At 43.9% G+C, this 26,453-nt stretch overlaps 2 protein-coding genes and 1 long non-coding RNA gene across 3 annotated transcripts in view; 2 read left to right on the forward strand and 1 right to left on the reverse strand.

Annotated features, from left to right (window-relative positions):
- itga9 (integrin, alpha 9) overlaps window positions 1-4,465 on the forward strand; it is a 71,528-nt gene extending 67,063 nt beyond the window's left edge. The window contains exon 28 of the mRNA XM_065959688.1: window positions 1,519-4,465. Within this exon, the coding sequence (XP_065815760.1) occupies window positions 1,519-1,617 (99 nt within the window). The 3' untranslated portion in view covers window positions 1,618-4,465. The remainder of the gene's footprint in view (window positions 1-1,518) is intronic.
- An 8,215-nt stretch (window positions 4,466-12,680) lies between these two features.
- Window positions 12,681-13,511, forward strand: LOC136180363 (uncharacterized). The gene is made up of 3 exons (XR_010667052.1): window positions 12,681-12,843; window positions 12,931-13,048; window positions 13,137-13,511. It is a non-coding gene; the product is annotated as an uncharacterized lncRNA (long non-coding RNA).
- A 791-nt stretch (window positions 13,512-14,302) lies between these two features.
- LOC109998578 (zinc finger CCCH domain-containing protein 6) lies at window positions 14,303-26,444 on the reverse strand. Its single transcript, XM_065959609.1, has 12 exons — window positions 25,986-26,444; window positions 23,650-23,869; window positions 23,439-23,561; window positions 23,106-23,349; window positions 22,854-22,996; window positions 22,508-22,636; window positions 21,313-21,429; window positions 21,104-21,211; window positions 20,789-21,024; window positions 20,210-20,604; window positions 19,924-20,115; window positions 14,303-18,301 (listed from the first exon to the last, which is right to left on the reverse strand). The coding sequence occupies exons 1-12, from the start codon at window positions 26,069-26,071 to the stop codon at window positions 16,689-16,691; spliced, it is 3,606 nt and encodes a 1,201-aa protein (XP_065815681.1). The 5' UTR covers window positions 26,072-26,444; the 3' UTR covers window positions 14,303-16,688.
- Window positions 26,445-26,453: the final 9 nt, after the last annotated feature.

A 26,453-nucleotide genomic window follows, 5' to 3' on the forward strand; every position in this document is an offset into this window, starting at 1 on the left:
AATCTGTGTTGACAAAATCTAGAAGAAATGGGAGATCATTTAGAAGTGTGTTGATCATTTTTTACCTGAACTTTCTTCTCTTTGCTCGTAATGTTTGGGCTTTTTTTATTTTTACAGATCCTCAAGATATTCTCTGTGCAGGACAATCTGTGATGATATGAGTTATGGTGATACAATATTATAGGAGGCGATGCAGTATGTGATTAGTGCGAGGGGAAATTCAATTTCACACTCTGTTGTTGAACATGTTACCCACATACACAGGTTGAAATACACACACATGCACAAACAGGATCCTGTGGACATGCAGTAATAGAGACATGAGTGAGGGGGCTGCTATATGACACCATACAATCCCATGCAATATGATGCTAAGCTATGCCATGCTATGCAATATGATACAATACGGTTTTTGTACCCTCAGAGGAGTTTGTCTGCGACTCGAGTGCTGCACACATTTAGCTGCACTCTTTGTAGTGTGTCCTAACACATGTAGGGTTTTTTACATCTCATCTTATTTGAGTGAAAACAGAACCTTTCTGATATTCCCTGCACAGCATAATCAAGTGAACAATACAGTATTGTATAGTTTTGTGTCGCACAGTACCAAGCCGTACTGCACCTTACCGTATCGTACTGCTTCACAGTAGTATAGATAATATTTTAAACAATAAAACAAGCAACTATTCAGAATGTACACCGAGGCAGAAAGCAAGAAAACAAGTCCAGTCCAGCGCAATTAGACATTTGAAAAACACAAACTTATATTAGATTAAGGTTTTCCTTTGAGTTGCTAGTGTACGTTATTATTATTTTTTAATTATCAGCATATTAACACCAGCATTTTTGCACTAGTTACTTATGGATTCATGCAGTAATAGTTTTTGCTGCTTGAAGAAAATGATTTACATTTTCAGATTTTTTTTTTTTCATTTTCAAAGTATTTTTTTGTTTGTTGTAAGAGTGAGAAATGTAATACTGCGCCTTATCTGGACGGTAAATATAAAGTTACAGCCTGCAGCAGGTGAGCTTGGATTGGCAAAAAGACAAAAAACATCTAGTCTAGCTTTGTCCCAACGGCACCTGAAAGCACCTTCAAATATAACTCATTATCTCCAGTTGAAATATAGCCGACTAACTGGCTATGAGCTGCAGCTTCATATTCAGCCTACACATGTTGGAGTGTTTTTAAATCTAAATCTCTCTACAAAAGTGAAGAAGTATCTGGAAGTGTTCCTGTGTTTGTCCCGCTGATACGATCCATGTGTGAAAAGCTGTTAGACGATAACATGAGCCAGCTCTGCTCTACCTGTTAGTCGGATATGAAACACCTCAAAGTTACGATATGCTTTATGTAAATAGTCTGCAGGAATGTTAAATAAGTTTAAAACATTTGAAAACCCCAAGCTTGTCCCTCCTGGAGTCCGATCGGACGGCAGATTCATTCAACTAACCACTTCTTCTTCTTCTTCTTCTTCTTCTTCTTCTTCTTCTTTTGTCCCTCTCCGTCTCGGACAGATGGGATTCTTCCGCCGGCGCTACAGAGAGATCATCGAGGCCGAGAAGAACAGGAAGGACAGCGAGGAAAGCTGGGACTGGATGGAAAAGAACCACTGAGAACCTGCACCGTGGGGGTCCCAGAGGAGCCAATGAGATTAGGGATTGGGTCAGGGGGAAGGATCCAATAGCACGTGGTCTCGCAGCCCAGCCGCCGCCCACAGTGGCACCTTCAGTCTTCCATATGTGGAAGAGGAGAATTTCCTCCATATTTTTTGGAGACTTGATGTATTTTTTTGTATTTTTTTTGTGGGTGGGGGTCCAGGAAACAGGCCTCTGAGGTGACAGCGCAGCTTTGCCAGAGGACACTTTGCTGTGGAATTCAGCTAATCTCAACGGAGGGAACTCCCGGGCCAGCAGAGCAGAGCTGTTGATGGAAACCTACATCCCGTACGGGGGATGTGGGGACGCCATGAATACTGGTGGACAACAAAACCCTCAGGGCTGTGTTACATAGCAAATTTATTTTTATACATAAGCCATATAGTGTAAAACTGGGCTCAGAGAAGAGTTGGGGGATTTGAAGGCCATTATAAACATACTGCATGTGGACGGTATGTTTTCCTAAAAAGCACTGATGTTTGATAAAGAATGAATGCCTTGGCTCCATAGCTTCACTTTTAATGCCAAAGATATGTCCTGTATAGTAAAGGATGGAGTCGTTTGTATATTCAGCTCTTCCTGGGAGTGAAAGATTGTATCTTTTCTTTACTATGTCCGGCTAATGGAGATCTTTAAAACACATCTGACCGCCCTGCTCTCTCACAGATAATCAGCCGACTTTTAGACGTACATATGCAGGATTAAAACCTGTGTCATCTGATCGTGTCAAAGCTGTGTCAGTCATGCAGAAGTCCAAATGAATGCTCTTTTCTGAACGGGTTTCCACTGCAAAAACCAGAATTCAAAAGTTAAGGTCTATGACTCGTTATGAGCATTTACTCACCAGACGATTTAAAGGCCTGATTTGCACCATATCCCCCCCATATTCCCCCATATCAATCAGGGGGGCGTGGCCAGATTCTAGGGTTGTTGTTCCTGATATTTTGTCCAAAGAAGTGTGTGGTGTCACTAAAAATGAAAATGAAAATGAAAATGAAAATGAAAATGAAATATTTGTGAATCCAAGTCGGAGACCGCCTCCGACCGAAAATACCCGATGCATCCAATGAGAGCGAGCAGACTTGGAAGCGTCACCAACCGGATTCTTGCATTCTCTGACATCTCACCCCTCGCTCGCGGTCTGAAAGTAAATAAAGCTGCACATCATCCGTCTTCTCAGCACAGATTTCATCCGTACTGTTTTCCTCATTTCCTGTTATAAGCTGCAGAACAGAACACACAGCGGGAGAGCTGACGACATCCATCGTCCTTATTTGATTTTCTTCTGAAATCACGTTTGATCACACAAGATTCTATGAAAGCGTTACCCCCAATTTGCACATACTCCATGCACACAGTCCATCAGTTCTGCGCACTATGCCATCGTTTGCCGCCACTCTAGTCAATCTTTATGTTTCCACAGCGAGCGCCAAAGTCAACGTCTTATGGTAGATTTAATGTGGCACAAATACTTATCATACCTTTTTTTCATGATCTGACTTCTACATTTTTAAGATTTTGCTAGATTTCCATTTTTGTATTTTTTTTCCTCTCTGCCTTGCTTTGGATCTACAGATGCTTTGAAATTGAAGCAAATGATCTGAGGCTGTTGTGCAAAGAGCTAATGCTCAGGTATGCTGCTGACGTTTTTTTTTTTTTAAAGGCCCCTTACAGTTTCAAACGTCAGCTTAAAAACATTTGAATCTCCCTAAAAATACTGTAGGGAATGATCCAGTGTTCAATCTGACATGACACCTGATCATGATTTACTCCCAAGAAACTTACCAGACTTCACCTTCGCGGCCCATATTTAGTTTTACTACGATGTTATTAGGCATTGGGTTTTTCTGCATGAAACGTGATATACTGTACGTTACTCTCCACGGCCAGATGAGCGTCAGCGATGGGAGTCCACCTTCAAGTCATTTTACGGGGGCCCGTGGAATGAGTAATGCCCTAAAAATAGTCGGGAATGTGCTGCACTCAATCACTACACATAAACGAGCTCTTTGGGGCTCCTGGGAAAAGTTTATTTTAAGTCAACATGGAGGAATGTCAGCGCCGTGAAAATGTGCCACTATTAAAGTTCACAGCTTTAACTCGGCTTGTTCTTGAGACCCTTCAAAGCTGGGCCGGATTGTTGGAGAATTTTGCAGAAAACAGACGATTAATTTCATCTGAAATATCCAAATATATAAAAGTATGATGTTTTTTTTAACAGATTTTATCTCTTAAACTTAAAAGCCAGGCTTTAAAAGTGATGTTTAATGTTTGTTAGATGACCCTCGCCTGATAATCACAGCATCAAAACAAAGATGTAACTCTGAGGTCTGGAGACTTCGGGCAGTTTTGCAGAAAACCAGAATCAGATATTTTAACGTGCAATTCCAAACGGACAAAAAAAATGTATTTGAATGTTTCACACTTTCCTTTAAACTTCAGTGCAAAGACACTTTATGGCTCTCTCTGGTTGCTTTTCTATCTGTCGTGCTGTATGAATCTTTTTATTTTAACATTTACTTCCACTGGCATGACGGCCTATACTGTACACATTCACGTCTTCCCTCTGCACAAAGCCACACTGCAGAGAAATCGACACTTGACTTTTTTTTTTTTGGGTTAAATTCTAACTGTGATGGTTATATTTTTGTTTGTATGTTTTTTGTTAATCACACCGTTATTTGGGGTTTTTGTTCCGAGTATACTACTGTCACTGAGTATCATTTCCAGTATAGAGTGCTGTATGTTTGATGTTTAAAGTCATGTTGGAGCTGAATATTTATCTGTTGATAAATTTTAGAGTGAATTTTTCTCGGCTCTGTCTGCTTTTTTTGTTCGATGTGGTTGTTTTTCGTTGAATTTTTTTTTTGGTGGTGTGTGGTGTCTGTGTGGGTTCTCAGTCGTCCAAGGTCATAGTAAATCTGAAGCTGGATCCAAAGGCACCTGGACTGGTTCAAAGATCCTGAAGACGTTTCACCTCAGGCTTCTTCAGGTCTAAACTTTCTGCTGGACGGAGCTTGAAAAATGATCAAGGATGACTCACATCAGAGTCGCTAGCTGCATCGTTACCACCCCCAGTCGTCTGTGGGTCATTTGGGTCACATGTTCTTGTGGCCTTCAGTTGTTTTGGGAGAGAATTCAAAACATAATTGAAGGCTGGTGAAAGATGGTGTCTCAAGAGAGATGGGTTTTCCACCATATAGACGGCTTCTTTAAAACCCCTTTCAAAACAATGGTCTTCCCTGGCCAGGATGTGCACTATGTCATCCTCTAAAGAGTGTCCTTTGTCCTCCAGAAACCTGTCCTGAAGAGCAGCCCCTCCTGTGCTAACGACTCTGATATGAGTCATCTTTGATCATTTTTCTAGCTCCGTCCACCAGATAGTTTAGACCTGAAGAAGCCTTTTGGAGGAGGAGAGGTGAAACGTCTCAAGATCTTCAATCAAGTCCAAGTTGACTTTGGATCAAGCTGCACATTTTTCAGGTGGTGTGTGGCGCACTCTGCTGGCTGCTTGGTGTGAATACTTGAGACAAAAACTTAGGGTGCATATTTTGGACTCCAACGTTCTTACCATATTTTTTTGGAGCAGTTATTATCCAATAAGTATGATTCAGTTGCAACCAGCAGTAACGATACAAATAAATACCGGAAAACTTGCTGCACATTTTGACAAATAAAGGCAGCTCTCAGTTAGAGGCCCCGATGCATTTAGTGTCAAAATATTTTTTGTGGATTTAAAAATAAGGAGAAAAAGCAGCAAGACACAAAAAACAAAGATTAACTTCAACATGTGTCCAAGAAAGACAGACTAATGCTCGTATGTGTGCAGGCCATGAAGCAGGTTTGCACGCTGCTTTACAAAACCAGATCAAATTGGGGATTTATTTAATTTTTTTATCATTCTCCTAAATTTGTACAGAGTTTTTACTTTCCCTAAAATGGCTAAGGGATGAGGGGAGTAACAAAACAAATTGAAAATCAGGAATGAGGAAAAATTATTTGTTAAAATGTTAAAGTGGATACACAATTGAAGTGAAAACAAGCTTCTTTTAAAACACAACTAAAGAAATGAAAAATTAAACACCAACACAAAATCCTACTCAATAAAAGAAACTCAACTTCCAGGCCACCACTCCTACCTGATAAACTCTTAGGGAAACCCTGGTGGTGATACTGAATGAATGATGGCATAATTAATCAAATGTTCAGAAAAAAAGTAAGCTAATAATTTGATAAAACTGGTAAGGATCCGTGTGTTTGGTAAGTTGACCTCAGTTGCTATGAAACACTGAAGTCAAGCACCTGCTCCTGGAGTCCGGTGAATTATTAATGCACCTGCCTCACCGGGTACAGCAGGTATACACTACATCATAACGGAGCTGCTCTCCATCTCTTGACTCACTCTGCTTATCATGTCTTCTTTTCTGGATCATGGGCTGATCAGGACTGCAGCAGTCGAGCGGGTCATTGCACCGATCGCGAGTCACCTCTGCTACCTGGTGCTGCTGTGTGACAGCGCAGAGGACGCTGAACACTTCAGCCAGCTGGAGGGGGCGGCGCAGGCTGTGGCTAAAGCTACGGAGAACATGGCAGCAGTGACCTCCAGGTATGTCGAATGTGGGCATTTAGGTAAAGGTCACAAGAATCAGGGGAGACCGGGTGCAGGTGTAACACATTGAAATCCAGCCAGGACTGATGGAAATGTATGGACTCCCAAGAAGGATCTCATAGCTCTATTAATTAGTGCATATATATGTTTGTTGAGGCGGCTGCGACTCAGTTGGTGGAGTCGGTCGTCTGTCAATCAGAAGGTCGGGGGTTCAATCCCCAGCTCCTGCAGCTACATGTCCGATGTGGTCTTGGGCAAGACACTTAACTCCTCCTCTTTGTCAGTGGCATATGAATGTGTATGAAAGGGATTAGTAACTTGATGGTCACTTTACCAGGAATCTCTGCCATCAGTGTGTGAATGGTTAGGTGTGACCAGAGGTGCTGCTTGTCAACAGGCAATGCAGCCAACTGCTTGGGGCCCCAGGCCAGTAGGGGACCCCCAATGGCTGACAAACTTTAAACCACAGCATTGCCTCAAAATGTGCAAATTTGCAACGAGCGTAGGAAACCTGCTTAAGGAGGCATCATCTGACAGCACTCACCCTCAAGCGCCATTCCTGTGAAAACCAACATTTTTAAATGAAGGAACCTGAAGAGGAGTTATCCGTCTGGGGGAACTCTGATTGGAGGGGCCCCCAATTAAGTTTTGCCTAGGGTCCTAACAGACCCTAGAATCTCCCCTGGGTGTGACATGAGCACTTTGCGCTTCAAGTATCAAAAGTCACTTTCCAACCTCTAACAATATACTAATGTGACATGAATAATGGGATGAACACCACGCTCTGTACTTCCAGACATACAAGTGAGACAGAGGATGAAGTTCTGCTCATGGAGACGTCGTCCCTCTTGGAGTCGGTCACCGTCTCAGGACAACACGTGCTCCTAGCAGCCCAGAAACTCAGCATCCAGCCCGGTTTAACCGAGCACAGGGAGGAGCTCATCGCTGCTACACAAAACGTCTTCTTGGGAGTTGTCAAGGTAAAATATGGGGGCGGGGGGGTTATCTAGCTTAAAAGTTGGCTTTAAGAATGGTACTAAATATACAGCTCAGTTTAAGATGATGCACTTGTGAAAATAAACAGAGATAAAGGGAATCACTGATTTAAAGCTCTGACAGATCCAAACACATTCATCTCAGATACATCTGCTCTTTATTTTCCCAAAAGGTTCCCTTAAATGGTGACAGGACGAGGCCAGAATGCTGCATGATTTCAATTTTGCATCCAAAATATCTCAGCTAGTCATCTATTGGCGTTCAAAGCAGGTGTCATTGTAAATAACTGCACACAGATTTCAGCTACTTCATGAAATTGTTAGCTACTTACTCATATCTGTTGTGTCAGACCAGCGGACACACCGCATGTAAAGCTTATGAAATGGAATTAAACAGCCGTAGCTTGAAAAGTGGAAAAAGGGCACAAAAGTCGACTTTGTCAAAATGTTGTAAATCTCTTTATTGGAAAGCTAAAACATCACAAGTTCCTAATTCTCGTTATTTCACTTTGGTCGTGGGAAGCTCTTTCAAGAAATATTCGATTACACTCGACCTAGAGGATCATGTGAATGTGAATGTTACATTTCCCACAGACAACAAAATATGACTGACAGGTTATACGAGATGGAGAACTGAAAAAACATCGCACTTGTGGTACCAAAAAAAAAAGTGGGCCTTGGGTTTCTTAAAGGTAGTAGAAGAACATAGCCACTAACCAATGTGTGCAGGGACAGCTTGTGACCCACCACCCATCAGAATGATAGACAAACATAAACTGGAGCCAAAACAAAAGAGAAGTGGGAGTCATGGAAGGAGTCTAAAATTGCTGAAAGAAAATTTAATTTTCAGAACCACACACACACACACACACACACACACACACACACACACACACACACACACACACACAGAGATCTTTGCACTTTTAGAATAATAACACTAACATCAGCATGCTGCAGCAGGGATTGTGGAATCTGTTGGGGCCCTTGACACACATTCGACGCCAACATAAAATAACTCTGCAACCCACTTTTGGGTACCAACCCACCAGTTGAACACCACTGATCTAAAGGACTCATTCTTTTGGGACTATACATGGTTGCACCTTATTTCAAGTTCCACTAAAGAGCAAATTGATGGATAACCAACTCTACTTTGTTACGTATTGCTAGTCTAGCTCGAAAACAAAGTGATTCCATGAAACAAGTAACCAAATCTGTCTCTCTTTCCTAGGTTCTGTTACTGGATGATGATGCTAAAGTAAGGAGAGTTGTTGCCTCTGCTGATGAAGTCCTGGAGTGCCTCTCTCAGCTCGGCTCCTCCTTAGACATCCGGTCTCTGCTCAAGTCTTTTCAGGTGTTCTCCGAGGCTCTGCGTCTCCTCAACAGTCTGACAGTGGAGAGAGCAGATTCACTGCAGGATCCAAGACAATCCAAACAGCTTTTTGATTCTCTGGACACCCTGAGGAGATGCCTCTCCATGCTGCACACGGCCATGTGCACGACCATCAAACACCCAACCAGCGAGCAGGCTAGGGAAGCGAAGCGGTACATTTTGGACAAGGTGCAGAACACAGTGAACGACATTATTGTAACCCTGAAGAGTGAATGCCACAGTGGATCGCTTGGTCCTTGTGGGTACTACATAGGCAGGAGGAACAGTCTGCTGCAAGTTCTGACTGGTTCCTCCATATCGTGCATCCAAGCCAGTGGCTTTGACAGCTTGATAAGAGATCTCGTGTTTCACTGTATGGTCGTTGCAAACTCTTCTCGTTGTGAGTTTCAGCAAAGAGTTGTGAGTAATTGTCGTCACATCCTGCAGTTCTATTCGGACTTACAGAAGATTTTAAAGTCCTCGGATGATTCTGAGCAGAGCTTTGAGAAGACCTGCACACTTTTGGTGCAGCAAATACAAATGCTCGACAAAGCTTTGATGATGACTGTTCTATATCAAGTCTTGGACACGTTTGTCATAGCGTTGTCCACAGTTGAGGAGCTTTTAAACGTGACCAATCAGATCCTAGTTGCAGAGTCATCGACAAATCTGGATCTGAACTTCATACAGCCTCTCGTTGAGGATTTAATTTCTTCCACTGATAGAATAATCCAGGTGGCAAGTTTCATCTCATCTGTGGCCGACGACGCAAAGAGTTTGGAGAGTGTGGAGAACTCGAGAGTCTTCCTTACAAGGCTCAGAGCTCGAGTCGCGCCTCTTTCCCTGGAGCTGGCAGACAACTCAACGCAGACGGTTCAAAAGCTTCGCGAGGTGTGTCAACATTGGGAAGAGGAGATGGGCCAACTCCAGGATGCTCTAAGTGATGTCGTCGACGTGAGGGAGTTCACCAGTGTTGCTGTTGATGAGATGGTCAACGATCGGCATGGATGCGACTCAGCGTACAGAGAGCAGAGCTATGAAATGTTTAAGGAACTCGCAGGGAATCTTACCTGTCACATGAAGATGGTGGTTCAGTCAGTGAGGAGGCACTTGGAGAGGAGCGATGACCCCATCTACAGGAACGGCCTCCTAGTTATGCTAAAACCGGTCCAGTCGTCTCATACCAAAGTGGGGGAGTCAGTAAGAGATATGCTTGTAGGTTCCCGTCTAAATGTAGAGGTTTATAGAACTTTTTCAGATAATGTGTCCATGGCAATTGAGCACTTTAAAGTTCTCAGAAAGGGACTGGACGGACAGCAGCATCCACATCTCCTGAGTCCTCTGAGAGAGGGGGCACGTCAGCCTGAGATCTCACAGTCCTGCTCTCCACTCAGAGTGAGCAATGGTTTGAATCTGGTTGACGTGAGAAGAGGTTTGGATTCTCCCGTTTTGGAGGTTATGGAGAGGGATTCCCAAGCCGGACACAAGAAAGATCAATCAGATGAGGAAACTATAGAAGCAGAGCTGCCTCATAAATATGACAGAGATGATTTAAAGATCCCAGCTGTCTCTGCCGAGCCCAAACAGATCCACAAGGCTCATGAATTTGACCTCTTGCCCCTCTTGTACGAGGTTGTGACTGTGACTAAAGGGAAAGACGTGACAGCGCTCAACCGGGCCTGCACTGGAGTCCTCGAGCTGTCGAACTGCTACGCTCAAGCTGCGAAGGAAGCCTTGGCCGTTGTTGATGCGGTCGATCGTCAGACATTGGAATGTTTTAGAGCCGAGCTGGTGTCATTGACGCCGCTGCTCGTCCAGACGGCTCAAGAGACGGCGATGAGCTCGGCGATGAGCACGGAGAGCGTCCGCAAACACAGCACGCTGTTTTCTGACCTTATTAACAACACCCGAAAGGTTTTACTGCCCGTCACTGGAACCTGGTATCATGCTGTTTTTAATGAGCTGCGGGGAAGTCTGCCAGCGAATGCCACCACCGTGACACAGCAGCTGAGTAAAGTGATGGCTCTGAGTGCTGACGTGGTCCAGCTCTTGACGGCGTCCGATTTAACCTCACAAAGCGACGGTCAGGAAACAATCAGCGTTTTACACAACAAGCTGAACAAAGCCCAGAACAGCACAAAATACTTGGTCGAGTTTTCCACCTCGATGGAAGGACAGGTGGATCAATTAGACGGCCTTTGTATCCTCTGGGGCTTGTCCATTCAAATTCTACTTAATTCTCTTGACAAAATTTTGGGCACATCAACTGCGATGAACCACATGAGTCCTCAAAAGCAGCTATCAGTCTTGTCTGAGAACTCACTGCGAATCCAAGAGGCAGCAAGGCTCACTAGCTTGAATTGCAGAAGTGCTTACAAATCCAAACAGCTATCGGGATACCAGGACGAACTAAAAACACTGACTGAAGATTATCTTAAAGCTTCTGAAGAGCTTGACAGGCTGCCAAATGTGATGCAGCTTGCGACATCAGAGTTCCTGCAAAGACATCTCCTGATCAAAATCAGAGTGCTTTCTGGGCACTTGAGCAAAGCGAATAAGGATTACGACTCTGCGCTTCAGAATATTGCCGCCATTGCGTATTTCGCTGCCGAACACTTTAGGGAGAACAACACAGAAGAAGCAGAGCAAAAGTTTGAAAACGCAGTCCAAACCCTTTTTGAAAATGTCAAACTTGCGACTAAAAAAGTTGAGGACTGCTTAAACTATGTACGTGACCCACACGCCCGTTCCAACCTGAGGTCTATCAACGACCACCTCTCTTTCCAGATCTCAGATATCATCAGCAGGGCGAGACTCATAGTAGAGACTCATTACATATGTGACACACTCAGTCTGGATGTGCAGATACAGTGTTGGTCCGCTAAAGCTCACTACGTGGCGGAGGAAATCAGGAAGCAAGATGGGGTTCACCTGGAGGCTAAAGAGTACATCAAGGCTGGACTACAGGGCAGAACACTTGAGGATATGAGAGATGGGTCGACTACAATCCCGTCTAAAGTCAAAGATGTGGAATTTCCCTCTGACATGGCAGTGTGTTACTCCCAGAAAGGCAATATAGAAAGTTCAGACGCTGCAGAACCAAACACAAACTTCAAAGCAGTGGTCAAACATGCACCTGAAAATATGGGAAAAGATGTAAGTATCTTATGATCAGCAAGACAATTCACAGCTCAGGGTTCCCTTCATGAAATCTTAATCACGTCTCTACTGTTTCCTCTTCAGGATGGTGCATACAAAGAAGCTTCCTCACTCACCTACACCTCCCTTTTTCTGAAGCAAGAAAGTGACAGCTGGGATCCCAAGGACAACCGAATTGTCCAAGTGACCAGGAAGATGGCCGACACGATATGTTACATGACTCAATACCTGAAGAAGAGAGGCCCGATACTGGTAATGACCCCCAGAGGGCACTTTGATGACCAGAGCTGTGTCTCAAATGGCGGGGTAGCATCCTTCAAAGGACCCTAGCCTTTGTAGCCTTTGTAGCTGGACTGAAATGAGACAGTCTGGTCTACAGAGGATTTCCCTCTGTTCGGCTCGTGTCACCAGCTGTCCCTGCACTTACCCTTTTGTTTCTAAGCGCCGCACCTGTCACCTAGCAAGCTCAACAGCCGCACCAGAACAAACTAACATAGTCAACATATATTACCTAACCTGTTACTTCAAAGATAATTTGAAGTTTCATTTTTAACATTAGTTTTGGCAGCTATATGATTGAGTTTAAACCAGTACAAGTGAGACACTTGGCTTCTTCAGAGTCCGCTAGCTTGTTTGAATAGGCACACAATCGGTCTTGAGATATGTTGGCCCAAGAAAGTTTCATTAGATACATCCTTTATTGGCAAATGAAAGGATGTATGTAAAGGAGCCTTCAAAATGGGGCAGCCTTTGAAATGCAGCTGGGATGTTATCAGTCTCAAATGCCCCCTCAGAAGGATGCCACCCCTTTATTGAGACACAGATCAGATCTTGAAGGCACCTGCACCCTCAATAACTCCTTTCCTTTTTCAGAGTAAAGAGGCGTTTGTGGCTGCAGCAAAAGACGTGATCTCAAACTGTCAATCAGTGACTCAGTTTATTAGCGTTATTGCCAATCACTGCCTGGATCAACAGTGCACCGTTGAGCTCTCTCTGATAGTTGAGCAGATTCTCACCATCACCAACCAGCTCAGCATCATCTCCAGGTCACAGCAGATTGGTCATTAAATACAACCATGCTGAAAATAATAAGAAGAGAAAGAGTTTTAAATAAATGTATTTCTTTTCCTCAGTGTCAATGCTGTAACACCAGGCTGCAAGTCATCCGATGAGATCCTGGTAAAGAATGCGCAAAATCTACTCCAGACAGTCCTGCGGGGGGTCCACGCTGCAGAGACAGCCTGCATCACAGTAAATCTAACATTCATGGATCCTTACACATTTGGAACAGTTATCGCTTTGTTATCAAACATGCACTTTTATTTATTTTTTATTCCAGGGTTTGAAGCAGCCAGAGCCAAATTCAGACGGAGCCGAGGCGACAGCTCTGTGTTTCCAGTGGAGGAAGAAGCTGGAGATCCACCGGGCCCAGCAGACGTCATCAGAGACTGATGATCTGGGTCTGAGGAAGACCTCATCTCACCCAGTAGCACCAAGTCTTGCTCCACCAGTTACTGTGACAAATATCTCTTCGAAGCACAAGAAATAATGTAATCCCAAAAAATAAGAAGCCTAACACATTTATTTTAGTCTATTTGATGTAATAATGAAGATTTGGCTGCAGGATTCTCAGCCTGTTGGATGATTTAAAATTAAGAATGTAACGATACACATCAACAACACATATCACATTACTCGATTAACAATACAATTTTATGATTATTTCCAACTCAACATTTTTTCCAAATGCATAAGATTCATGTCAATTTCAGAATAAAAATGATTCCCTTTATCACAATAATCTTAAAGTAGAAATGCAAAATATCGTTTGTCCTTGATTTCCTTCATAAATATACATTTTAATTGTGTAGTAACTTATAAAACTTAATATTTTATCTTTACAAAAAGCAACACTGATCAGCGCAACTGCTTCAACGACAGATGTCGAACAAGAGAAGCAAAAGAAGGGATCTCCCTCTGCTGGTTTAAAAGAGTACTGCAATATATGTTTTGTCTAACTGACTAAAATCGTCCATATTTTTTTAAGATTTATGTTTGGGCATTTTCTGCCTTTATTAGAGCGATAGGACAGTGGATAGAGTTGGAAAGCAGGGAGAGAGAGAGAGTGGGGAATGACATGCGGCAAAAGAGCCACAGGTCGGATTCGGTCGGATATTTTTAACAATATTTAATTGTCTTGCGGGACATTACATCTCTACTTAAAATATTTTCTATTGAGGGTGACATTTGTTAAATTACTAAACATGTTCCAAGATTGATGCAATTTAATGCAAAAAAATGTCCATCCATATGTCTATTCCCATTTGGGGTCGCGGGGGGCTGAAGCCAATCCCAGCTGTCATTTGGGCGAGATGCGGGGGTGCACCCTGGACTGTTTGCCAGCCAATCACAGGGCTGACATATAAAGACAGAGGAAACAGCGCTAACCACTGCAGCACCATGCAGCCCCAAGCACAAATGCAAGTCGAGTAATTCTGAAACAAATAAACTTTATGTGTTCTGTTTATTTCAGGTATCAATGATAAAATCACTGAAGTGTGACGGGCATGTGTCGTTAAAATGTCATACAAGTTTTATAACTATAATCACCTCACGGACAGAAAAAAACAAACCAAATGTTACATATTAAAACACTCAGAAACAGTCTGTACAGGTGATAGAAAAGATGAATTTACAGTGTGAATTTTCAAAACAATAAAAAAAAGATAGCTTAGTTTCAGTAAAATGAGGATAGATGCACAACTGTTGAAAACATCCCGCCTATCATGACGCTCCCCTGAACCATGTTAGGGACACATTAACCAATTTAAACATATTTATTCAAATCCTACAAAATTCAACATTAAAATAGACGTTAGATCATTTATATGTCACATATATCTGCAATGTCACCAAGATAGGATTTGATCTTTCTTTATAGTACACTATTTTTCTTTCTTTGTTTTCATACTCTGTAAAATAAAACCAGTAAAATAACACTTTGCTAGCCATTTACAAGCTTTGAAGTAGAGACTGTTTTGAGGCATGGCGGTCTCAAATCACATCAAAATAACCAAAAATAATCCACTCCATTGGAAGGTTTTACGGGTTGATTAACAAGTCCAAAAAAAAACCTTCAAATGTGATGTTATATCCTTAATCATTTAGGCCACTAAAACGGGAAAAACAAACATTGTACTAAATAGAAATTGAATATTAGATGTTTACAAATCAAAAATGTCTTCTCGGATTAAAAGGGAGACGTGCAACCGTTTCGGCAAGCTGTTTTAAATTAAAGAGCTTCAATTAAAGGAACCTGCTACTAAAGCAAATAGAAAGCAATCACTTCTCTGAGTTTTCAGCAAATAATTTTTTTAAAAGTGCTCTGCAATGTTCATGGTTATGTCAGAGGTCGACACACTGTTCAGCTCAACGTTTCGATCTAAAGGATCGTCCTCTGGCACATGTGGCAGGAGACACATACTGTAGTCCTTACCAGGGGCGTTTCCAGAGGGGTTGCCAGGGGTGGCATGGGTCCCCCTTGACATTAAACGATTTTCACCCTGGGATTAATAAGGTATTTCTGATTCTGGTTTGATTGGCCACTCCAAAACTATGATTGGCTATTTGCCTAACCAGAGGCAGGACCACAGGCTAATGATGGTTTCAGATTTTTTTTTTTTTTTTTTAAAGTATTTTCTTAATAATAGTTAAAAAAAAAAAAAAAAAAATGGTGTTAGTACTTTCTGTTGTAAACGCATATTTTGCATTATTTGGTTTTCCCCTAAAATGTCCACGCAAACCCTCGTGCATGCTGTCTAACTTGCAGTAGACATACTTGCCAATACATGGATTTTTGCAAGTTAGACAGCGTGCACGAAGTTGCATGCAATATTGTAAGTGCTTTAAATTGTGACTTTGCACATCTTTGTTTTTCAGTCCCTAAAGAATCAAGCTAGGAAGATTTATATGTGGTACAATTGGGTTGATTGTAAGTTCAGACCATTAGAGGGGATAGAAAAGTAAAAAAAAGTAATTCAGTGCTCACAAAGCTCATGCCACCCCTGCAAAAGTCAGTGGGCCACCCCAGTCAAAAAAAGTCTGGCCACGCCCCTGATCTTTTCTAAAGTTAGGCAATCAGTGAATTATCATTATCACCCGTTAAAAGCCATGAGTACAGCAACCACAAGAGGGAGACAGATACCACATGGAGCAGAAAATAAACAGGTGACCTGTTAAAACTAATGTCGCTCATTGGGAGCTGAACTGTGTGCAGACCTTTCTCCTTTTTCTTCAGTTAAAACCATTTTTTTATGTCATGCACCTGTTTGCATTTTGCTTGGATGTGAATACAGACTCATATCAGGATATGTTGTGAAAAATAACAAAATGTAAAACGTTCTAGAAAACATCTGTGAAAACTCCCTTATCGTAAAAAGTGAGCAGAAACACACAGATCTTAAAATAAGTGCCTTTAAATAAATAAGAAAATACAAAAAGTTCAAGGTCACTCGCTGCTTTCATCGATTCATTTGCATCGTCTCTATATAAAAACAAAAATTAAAAAAAGAGTGAAAACTAGAGATTAAAATGGATCTATACTCCACAGGCTGTGATCAAGAGTTCAGTCAACAACATACAGCTCAGTCCTTAGTGAAAACTATACAAGGTCTTTAGTCTCTGATTGTTCAGAACACACAAGAAAAACAACAACACGATAAAAGACCTGAACATACACACCTTCAGAACACACTTAATATGATTCAAAGGTTTCATCTGTGCACCAACATCATCTCCGTGCTCACAAATGTGTGGAGCACAGTATAATGTGATTCTATACAGGAGCATTTTTTATACAGAAATAAATATGTGATATAAAGATTAAAAGTGTTCACTGACAGAAAGGGGAGGCAGTGGGATCAAAAGTCTTAAACACGTCTTTGAGAGTCCGGTCGTCTGCGTCCTCCTCGGCATCGCCTTGTTTTGCTTCCTCCTCCCCCCCCTCCTCCTTTTTATCCTCCTTGTCCTTGTCCTCCTCCACCTTCTCCTCCACCTTATTCTTCTCCTCCTCTTTCTCCTTCTTCTTCTCCTCCTCCTCCTCTTTCTCCTTCTTTTTCTTCTCCTCCTCTTTCTTCTTCTCCTCCTTCTTCTTCTCCTCCGCCTCCTCCTGTGCCGCAGAGCCTTGCCCTGCTTGTTTGGCCTGCCTGGGGTCGGTGTACTGGGGTCGGATCAGCCCGGCCAGAGCTTGGATGGGGAGGTTATGAACCGCGGGGGGTTTGATGGGCGAGGCCGGGGGCGGGGGAGGGGAGCTGGAGGGACGAGGCTGATCCGAGGCGCCGTCTGTGCTCTTGGCATCTTCCAAAGACTCGCTCCTTTGCGTCGGCGAGAGAGACTGTGGCGGGTTGTGGTCTTTCTTTTCTGGGAGTTTCAGAATCCCCACCTTTTTAGGAGGCTCCGCTTGCTCCTTCTGCTGCTCGCTTTGGTTTCGAGGATCGTACAGACTGATGCCCCCCAGGATGGTGGTGGGACTCTCCAGCCCGCCACCGGAGGAGGAGGCGAGGCGAGGGGCGTACGGCGGCAGCCTCTCGGGCTCTTGTTTGGCTCGAGCGGCATGAGATGAGGAGCTAGCATTCACCTTTTGTAGCCTCGGGTCAACAACTCCTCCTCCTCCTGTGCTCGGCTCTTTCTGACCAATCAGCTTTGAATCCAGACTCCCTGTGCGCTTCAGTCTGGGGTCTAAGGTCTTCTGCTGACGCGGATCTGCAGGTCTTTCAGCGGACGATCTGGCTTCTAGAGATCCAGAGGATAGTCGACTCATGCGTTCCTTCAGACGTGCAGCAGCCAGTCGGGGGTCGGTGGGCGGAGGGCTGGAGACCGGTGGGTGATCGGGCAGGCTCGCTCGGTTCATCTGAGCGTCTGCGATCAGGGGAGGGAGAGGCAGGTTGATGGAGTGTTCCTGTTTGGGCACCAGAGACGGGATGAGGTCTTCAGGGGCCCAGATGACCGCCTGAGCGAAGGCCGGCCGCTGCAGGAGGATGTCCACCCGGATGTGGCTGAACTGCTTCAGCTGGCACCGGGGGTCCCGCAGCACCGCATTGGGGCTGGCGTCGAGAGGGATGAGAACAGCTTTTTCCCTGAGCTCCCTCTCCCCCTCCTCGTCCTCGTCTCCCGCAGAATGCTTCTTAGGAGCCGGCTGACGGTAGGAGCTCGGTTCCATCTGCCTCATCTTCCGGGGGTCTCTGGAGAGCCGGGGATCTGCGGCTCCATCGGACTCCTTTTTCATATCTGGGGGGCGCTGTCGTGGGTCCGTCTTCGTTCGGGGATCACTAGGAGGGCCCCTCTCCTTCACAGTCCGAGGGTCACCGAGTGCTGGAGCCAGCGGGGCGGCCTGGGGGGGCTTGGACTGAGCCTGATGCATCTCATTCTGCTTCTTGAGAGTTTTAAGGATGGAAGAAACGCAGCTCCCGTCTTCCTCGTCACTGGAGTACCAGTTTGTTGTTTCATCTGTGAAGAAAGTTTAAAGCCTTTATTTGTGATTTTTCAAACTTAAATATAATATAAATCAAGTATCTCCTCTGAAAATAACTCTGTGAGTCATGACTGTCTACAATGGGTGTAACACCCGAGTCCCACTGTCTGTGATGTTTTCAGAGTTTTCAGAGTCCTATCTTCACTTTGTTTACATCGCCGGGACGGCCGGCTGACTCCTCCCCTCGTGTATAAAAGTTGTTTAATTGAGGGACTAGAGAAAAGAAGAATAACATACTGTACTCACTGCTTAACTGTGTTTCTAGATCACGCTCATTTCAGGTAAATTTACATGCAGTGTGAAGATACCAGCAGAATAAAGATCGCTTAGCATTAGCATGCTAACACAACAATGCACCGCGAGTTGTTTTGGTTTCATGCTGGTGCTCAAGGGCGACACCTGCTGGATCAAAAAAAAATCACATATAAAGCCTTTAAATCAGATTTAAATATTCGGCCTCTTTGGTAAGAAGGGGTTTAGACGACGAGTTTTGTTCTTCGATAATCCACTTGGATCACTCACATAAGGAGAAAATGTTCTTTCCTTTGATGTCAGATGCAAACAAAACAGAGACTAACTTCAACCTGCACTATCGCTCCGGCTTCATTTTTTAACACCAGAGGAGCATATAACAGAGATTTATGGTTTACAGTACACAAAAAAAAACAGAACTGGCCCACTCATGGAACTGAATGACGACTAAACTGATGAAGACCACAAGCTGAAACGCGTCACTCTAATTTGTTAACAAAGTGTTGCTGGAGCTTTTTGACCTCTCTCACTCTTCATGCACCTTGGTAGTTGGTGAAGTTGTGCCAGATAATCCCCCCTCCACTAATCGAGCCGCTCGATTCTCAACCTTTACTGTCTGAACTTTCATAGAGGAGGAGGGGAGCGAGCGAGCGTGTTTTCAAGATTTTTTGTAGCTACTCTTCACTAAATTCACGTTTTTGAGTTTATCAAATTGATGTTGGAGATTGTTGTAGCTAATCTGATGTGGTTTATTGTGTGGCTGGGTGGTAAGTGATGTAAATGTTGTCCGCTGCTATGTCACCTGCGCTCCTGGGCATATGTGGTAAATTAGTACAGCAACAGGTAGGGAGAAAAGGGAGACACAGGTGAAGGGGGAAGTTTTTCAACCATGACTGTGTGTGAAGATGTTGTCTGGATCCTGTCACGTTTAGTGTTTGTTTATGTTTACGAGCTCGTTTTGTGTGATGAAGTATACACCCGTCTTTTTGTTGGTGCTCTTTAAGATTGTCGATAAATAAATACTTCAAACGTAATCAACCAATGAGTTGGAAATTACTTCGGACACACTCCTGCCCCGCAGCGACAAAGACCACAGCAGCAACATCATCCAGAGCCATCACTTGTATACATGTAATCTATATTATACTTTATGTATCACTGTGATTCTGTCATTACAAAATATGTAATACATATCGTCCAGATTCAGATTTCTAATGACTTAAGGACATGTTTTAATTTATCATGACCCACCCAAAGTATGACACAGGTATTAATAAACCCAGACTTCTGTAGTCTGCGCTCAGCCTCCCTCAGCCCCCCCCTCCTCCTCCTCCTGACCACTTACCTCTGCTTGCACTGTTATCATCCTGGCCCTCTGCTCTCAGTGTTTCTGTCCCCTGTGGATTCATCTCTGTCTGCTGCTGCTGCTGCGTCAGGTGTAAAAAGATGGCTTTTTGTACAGCTGGTGGTAAAGACTGCAACTGTGACTCTGCGCCCATCTGCTGCTGGAGGTTCTGCATGAAGGCCATCGCCGGGTCTAAAGCATTGAAAACAGAACATAAGGCATGTTTTTTTAAATATCCAGTAACTGTTTCAATGGAATAATGAACCATATTAAATGTGACTCTCACCTCCTTGTTGACCCATAGTCTGGTTTTGGAGAAAACTTCCAAAGATGTCCGCCGGGTTCTGCCCCATGGATGGAAAAGGGAAGAGACTTTGCAGCATCTGTAGATCGGGAGGAGGGAACGGAGGCCTCTGCATGTTGGGTCTGAAGGGCGGGGGCGGACCAGAAGGGAGGATCGGTGGCGGCGGCATTGTAAATCCGTGTGGTGGTGGGGGCGGTCCTGGAGGGCTCTGGGGCATGGCGGGTCCTGTGGGGTGACCCATGGGACCGGGTGACCCAGGGGGAGGGACAGAAGACGGAAAGGTGGCCGAAGGCACATTACCTCCGCTCGGGGTTTCCTCTGAGCCTCCGCTAAACTCGTCGGTGCCTTCGCCTTCATTCTGGGAGAAGTTGGATCCGCTGGAATGTAAACAAAGTGAAGATAGGACTCTGAAAACTCTGAAAACATCACAGACAGTGGGACTCGGGTGTTACACCCATTGTAGACAGTCATGACTCACAGAGTTATTTTCAGAGGACTTGATTTCTACATTTAAGAGTGAAAAATCACAAATAAAACCTTTAAGACAGATTTCTGGTTTACCTCAGAGCAATTTTCTGCGCCAGGTCTACAGTGGGTTGAACTTTGATTTCAAACAGAGAGGGGATCTTCTTCCCCGCCTGGCCCGAGGCTCCTCCGTCTGTGGGACTGCTCTGACCGGGGGTCGGCAGCAAACCCACCCCGGGAGGCGGCTTGGGAAGCGGGGCGATGCCCTGCTTTCTCAGATCCTCCAGCTCCAACTCGTCCTCGCGCGCGTTCTCCTCCTCGGTGTTAATTATCTGATTGATGAGAGCAGAAATAAGACAGCTGTCGACCTTTGATGGAAAATCTCCTCATCTTTCATTTTTTTCATCTCACCTTATCAAGCAGCTCTTTGGTGACATCATTCAAAGCCGAGTGGGAGAACTTGCAGTTGTCTCCTTGATAACATTTGGCTCCAGTGTGAAAGAACTTGCACGGGTATTCATGTTCAGTCGCAGGTTAAGGAAAAGATTCATCTGGCTCTTCATTACACAAACTGCATTAAGACAAATGTGATTGAAACCGGTCGTTCGTTCTTTAAGGATATTGTGCATGTAAATGCAGTTATCTCCTTTGCTGCAGTAACCTTGGAGATAAAATTTACACAGCTCCCTTTTCTTGTCTGGTATTACGAGCTCGTGTTCAAACTTGCACTGCTCCCCCTGCATAAAGAAAAAAATATATTAATCATCAGGTAAGAAAGTGATCAGTCTGAATTATTCATTTTCAGCCGGCCGGTCATTATTAAAACTTTGAGGACCACATTAGAATAAAATAGAAAAGATGTTTATTGCCATTTGCACAGGTACAGTACAGGTACATTGGAATTCTTGGGCGTTTCTCCCTGAGTCAGCTTCTACAAAAAAGTTAAAATTATATATAAAACAGAATAACATTATGAGAAAAAAAAGAATAGAAAAGTACAAATAAAAAAATAAATAAGTTGTAGTAACAGCTAAGTAAATTAAAATAAACTGTACAGAAGCTATACACTGTATTAAAGCAAAGATACTGCACACATATTTTTCACATTATATAATTACACTGTACACTACATTAAACATCTGTGCAAAAAAACATTGCCAACCTCCGTCCCACACTCTCCCTGTCAGATGCTGAGAAACTTAGGGCCAGACTTCTGCCACACACTCCTCTTCGGGATCCCTAACAAGAGCCTCCAGAAGCTCCAACACAGTGAAAACAACATGCCAGGATCCTGATGAGAGTGCACCAGCTCTCTATCGCATTCATGATTCAATACAAGGTCACCCCTCTCACCTACCAGCGCGCTCATGGAAATGAGGTTTCTTGACTTTAAAGAAAAATAAAATACAGCCTGCTAGTCTTATTTCCAGGCAACGGTAGCTTAGCAGTTAGTGAGCACGCCCAATGTACAGAGGCTTAAGTCCTCTAGAGCGCTCAGCTCAGGTTTGAATCTGACATGTGGCTCCTTCTCTGCATGTCATTCCTCACTCTCTCTCTCTCTCTCTCTCTCTCTCTCTCTCTCTCTGCCTGATTTCTGACTCTATCCCTAGACTCTCACTCTGATTTTGGGGGTCACAAGCTGAAAAGTTTGGGAACCCCTGCACCGGCACATACTAGTCTCTTTATCAGAAAAATCTGTAGTTTGGGCGCCAGTGGCCAAATGCTCCCCACGTACAGAGGCTGTAGTTCTCAAAGGCACAAAAAGCCCCAAAAATAAATCTTTTTAAAAGAACATCTGTCTCAGTGTGACTTTACCTTGATGCATCGGCCCTCCAGGAAATACTTGCAGATGTATCTCCCGTTGTGTTCGACTGTGTGCTGGTTGATGAACTCCTTGCTCATGATTGGCCGCTTCTTCTGGAAGCCGGAAGAGTTTTTTCCCTCCTGTGAGACAAAAACAAAACAAGAGAATCACTCCCATGATTCCCCACCAGCCTCAACATCACCTATTGTTTTTGTTTTGACTGAGAGCCCCCTGGTGGTGGAATTTACATACTGCTCCTTTAATTTATGAAACTTGTTAAAGTGCGGTATGTTTGACCTAACTTCTAATACATTATATCTGTAAGACATTTGGCTGAATGTTCAGAGGAGTACTAACCGGAGGCATGTCCTCCATGCCCTGGTCTCCTCCCCGACCTCGACCTCGACCTCCCCAGGGTTTCCCCTTCAGCTTCTTGTTCTTGTTGAGCATCCCTCGTCCTCTTCCTGGTCCGCTCCCTCTGCCCCTCCCCCTCTGCCCGACTGAAAAAGCACATTTCAAGAAGAACCTTCACTCCCTCATCGTGTGGATGACTCTTCTCACTCATGATACATCTGGATAATTCACTGTGGTTGTTGAAAGTGCTCTTACACTGCTGCTGCTTCATCCCCCTCATGTTTCCTCTCTTCATCTGCTCTCTGCCGTGGCGTCCCCTTCCCTGATTCTGGGACTCTTTGGACATCGGGTACTCCGACATGTCGTCCTCGTACTCTTCCTCCTCCTCGTCGTAGTCGTACTTGTCGTCGCTGTAGTCGCTGTATTTGTCAAAATCGCTGCTCTTGTGCGGCGGCGGCGGCGGCGACTTGCCGTGTGCTCCCTTTGAATCCCGGCCGTGCTGTAAGGTCAGAGGTTAAAGAGAAAGTTAGCACACGGGGTTGGTGATGATTGTTTAAAAGAAAAACCGTAACACTGAGATTCAGTCACCTGAGAGGACTGGCCGTCGGACTCGCGGTTTGATCCCTGGCTCTTCCTGTTTTTGGGCCTTTCCTGTCGGTCATAGTCGGAGTCGTAGCTGTCAGAGCTGGAGCTGCTGGAGGGGGAGTGATGCTGAGAGAGAGCAGATCAAAGTCAGGCTTTAGTATCTTTAACATAAACACAGTCCATTATGTCTTTAATCACAGGTGTTAACTCTCACTTTCTGTCTGTCACGCCTCCTCCTCTTAGACCTCCTCTTCTCTCTCGTCTTCTTGTATCGTTTCCTCGAGTGCCTGTGCGTCTTCTCCTCTTTCTCTTTGGTCTTCTCTTTTTCCTTCTCCTTCTCTTTGTCATCCGTCGCCTCCGTCGCCTCTTTGTTTTCCTCTTCGATCCCGATCCCTTCGTCGTCTATTTCTCCATCTTCCAGCTCGCCGTCCTCCCTAAAAGAGAAACGGGGAGTATTTTAGTGAAAGGGGATTTAAACACACCATTACCTAAGATTCACACAGAAAATCAAACTTCACATCAGGAGCAGGACAAATTATCCACAATCACTTGATGCTATAACTTAAGGAAATAAACCCAACAACATCATGCATAACAAGCTACAAAACTTAACCCTATCCTCCCTGTTCTCAAAAGTCTTAAATTCAGGACTACGTTCTGACTTCCTGGTGACAGGTGTGTAGTTCATTTACAGATAAAAGGTAGAATAAAGATCACTGAACTTTTCCCCTCAGGGACGGTTATTCTGTTCTCCTCTGTCACCGCCTGGAGTCAGAGATTATTTCAGTATTTCTCTTGAGTCTAAACTAAATGTCGCTGAGCCAGAAATGACAAAAGGTGAATTATCATCATTAACATTCAAAGAAGAGACGGGACGGATCCGATCTAATGTCGGTATCTGGTCTGATGTTGACGTAATTTACGAGTCGGAACCGACGCCCCCTGACGCTCGCACAGTCTCGCTCTGAAGACCTTCAGACTGAACTGTAAGAAGTGTCCACAAATCGTCTCCATGACGATGCTCAGACGAGGTGGAACAGCTCCTTCTGTGTGATCAACAAGTACAACCTTTACACTTCAGTTTAAAACTTTTAATTTGAAAACCTGACAGCTGCTGCTGCTTCCTGTTTGTATGTGAAGTCAGCACAAAGTTCAGATACAGTCATTTGAATTTTTAATGCATATTTATTTATTTTGTTGCTTTGAAATACTCAACACATTTCGGGGGATTTTTCCAAGCAAAAACGCCAAAGATCTGCTAATCTTAGCTTCTGGAATTAAAGGATTTAAAACGTTTTGGTCATTTTTTTAACTCGACTGTTTGTTTACCCGAAGGCCCGAGGGATTAGCATTAGCTATTAGCTCTCTGTGCAGCACATCAGTGTCATGCTTTGTACTCAAACTATTGCATGCATTATCCCTATTAAATAAATACATTATATTCAAAAGTTTAAGGTCATGGTTCGGTCAAAAGAGTCTTTTTAAAAAACGACAATTTGAGAATTTGTGAGAAGTATTTTTGTTAAGACTGTGTAATAATTCAAACACTTAATATTGAATCTTAAAAGCTAATTTTAGAGAATAACTGATCTTTTGTTTCAGCCCTTGTAGCAACTACATCCTCTGATATAGAGCACAACATCCTTCACCATGAAACCCTCAACACCCACAGCGTCCAGCGTACTTTATCCAACCCGCAGACAACACCTCAAGACTGGATGAGAAACTCTTTCCAACTCGCCTACGAAAACTTTATACCTTTCCTGTATTTTAAATTCACCTGCACCAAAGTGAAGATTAACAACAAATGGAGGAACATTCTTGAAACCAGGAATAAAGTAAGTACCACCAGGTGCACTAGAAGAAGCATAATGTTCCTGCTCAGCTCTTACGTCTCTTTTGGGATTCTTCTGAACATTTCCTAACACTGATGTGTTCGTCTAAGAAGAACATGAAGCCAAGAGACATGCACACCTTCAACAGCTGACACAATTCAAAACCAGCGTCTCCTTCTCCACACCAGCAGAAAACAACTGACCCTCTTAATGCTCACACGTTACAAGAGTCAAACCACAAGGACAAAGGCATGGCCTAAACCCAGCACAATCACATGAATGTCAACCCTGCATGAACCCCGTCTCTGCAGAACCACCGTGCGCCCGCTAGAGGGGAGTACAGAGCCGGGGGATGGGCGTGGCAATTGCGTCATAGTTATTTTGCATAGTCTCCTGCAGCTCGCAACAATGAAGCCATGAATCCAGTTCCAGTCGTACAGCAAACACAAACGACGACGGGTCTGGTACCTTTGCATGGAAATATGATCGACGACGTGATGGGTAACCTGAGCTATTTGGACAGCAGCGTTATCACTTGCACCAAAGAGCATGCAAAGATTATTTTGAAGGGGACTTTTGTCTGCAAATTGATGATTTAAGAAAAGAAAATCAAAGAAAGAAAAGAGAGATAACATTAACACATTCAGCATGTACACCCACAGCACTTAAACGCACAGATGAGCGTGTTAAGAATTGCATAAGATTGGTACTCGACCTTTCATCCCCTGCAAGCTCAGAGTCTGTCATGTTTTTGTCAAGAACAGGGGCAGGGGGACTGGAAACAAGGCTCACAGAAGCCATTGGAAAGCCTCCTTTTTCTCTCCGGTACAAAGAGTGAATTGACACAGTCACTCAAGGAGACGTTGTGTTGCGTTGTGTGAGAGATGCTGGAAGATTTCAGACTGGAGAAAAACTCACGGTGTTACATGTCTGGACAGAGAGACAGTAAACAAGACTCAATGACGTTTTAACCCTGCTGTGAGCGCAGCTTGATTACCCCGCTTTGCTTATAATGTCCCGGTCGGTTGACAGCTGCCAAGGTGAAATAGGAGGAGGAGACGGAGGGAGAAACAGACAGAAATGTAACCATGCTCGTTGTTTTCAGCATCTTCATGGCTTTTCTCAACAGGGACTTCATCTCAAAATGGCTTCTGAGGTTTGCAGCAGCAGCACATTCCCGAAT

The sequence above is a fragment of the Labrus bergylta genome, chromosome 10, assembly GCF_963930695.1.
Source record: "Labrus bergylta chromosome 10, fLabBer1.1, whole genome shotgun sequence".
Taxonomy (NCBI): domain Eukaryota; kingdom Metazoa; phylum Chordata; class Actinopteri; order Labriformes; family Labridae; genus Labrus; species Labrus bergylta.

Excerpts from the sequence above, each read along its gene's own strand:
- LOC109998578 (XM_065959609.1), bottom strand. The coding sequence starts at position 26,071 with ATGGCTTCTGTGAGCCTTGTTTCCAGTCCCCCTGCCCCTGTTCTTGAC. Across the intron at positions 23,870-25,985 it reads GAGCTTGCAGGGGATGAAAG|GGAGGACGGCGAGCTGGAAG; the intron begins GTCGAGTACCAA and ends TTTCTCTTTTAG. Across the intron at positions 22,997-23,105 it reads GGGGATGAAGCAGCAGCAGT|TCGGGCAGAGGGGGAGGGGC; the intron begins GTAAGAGCACTT and ends GTGCTTTTTCAG.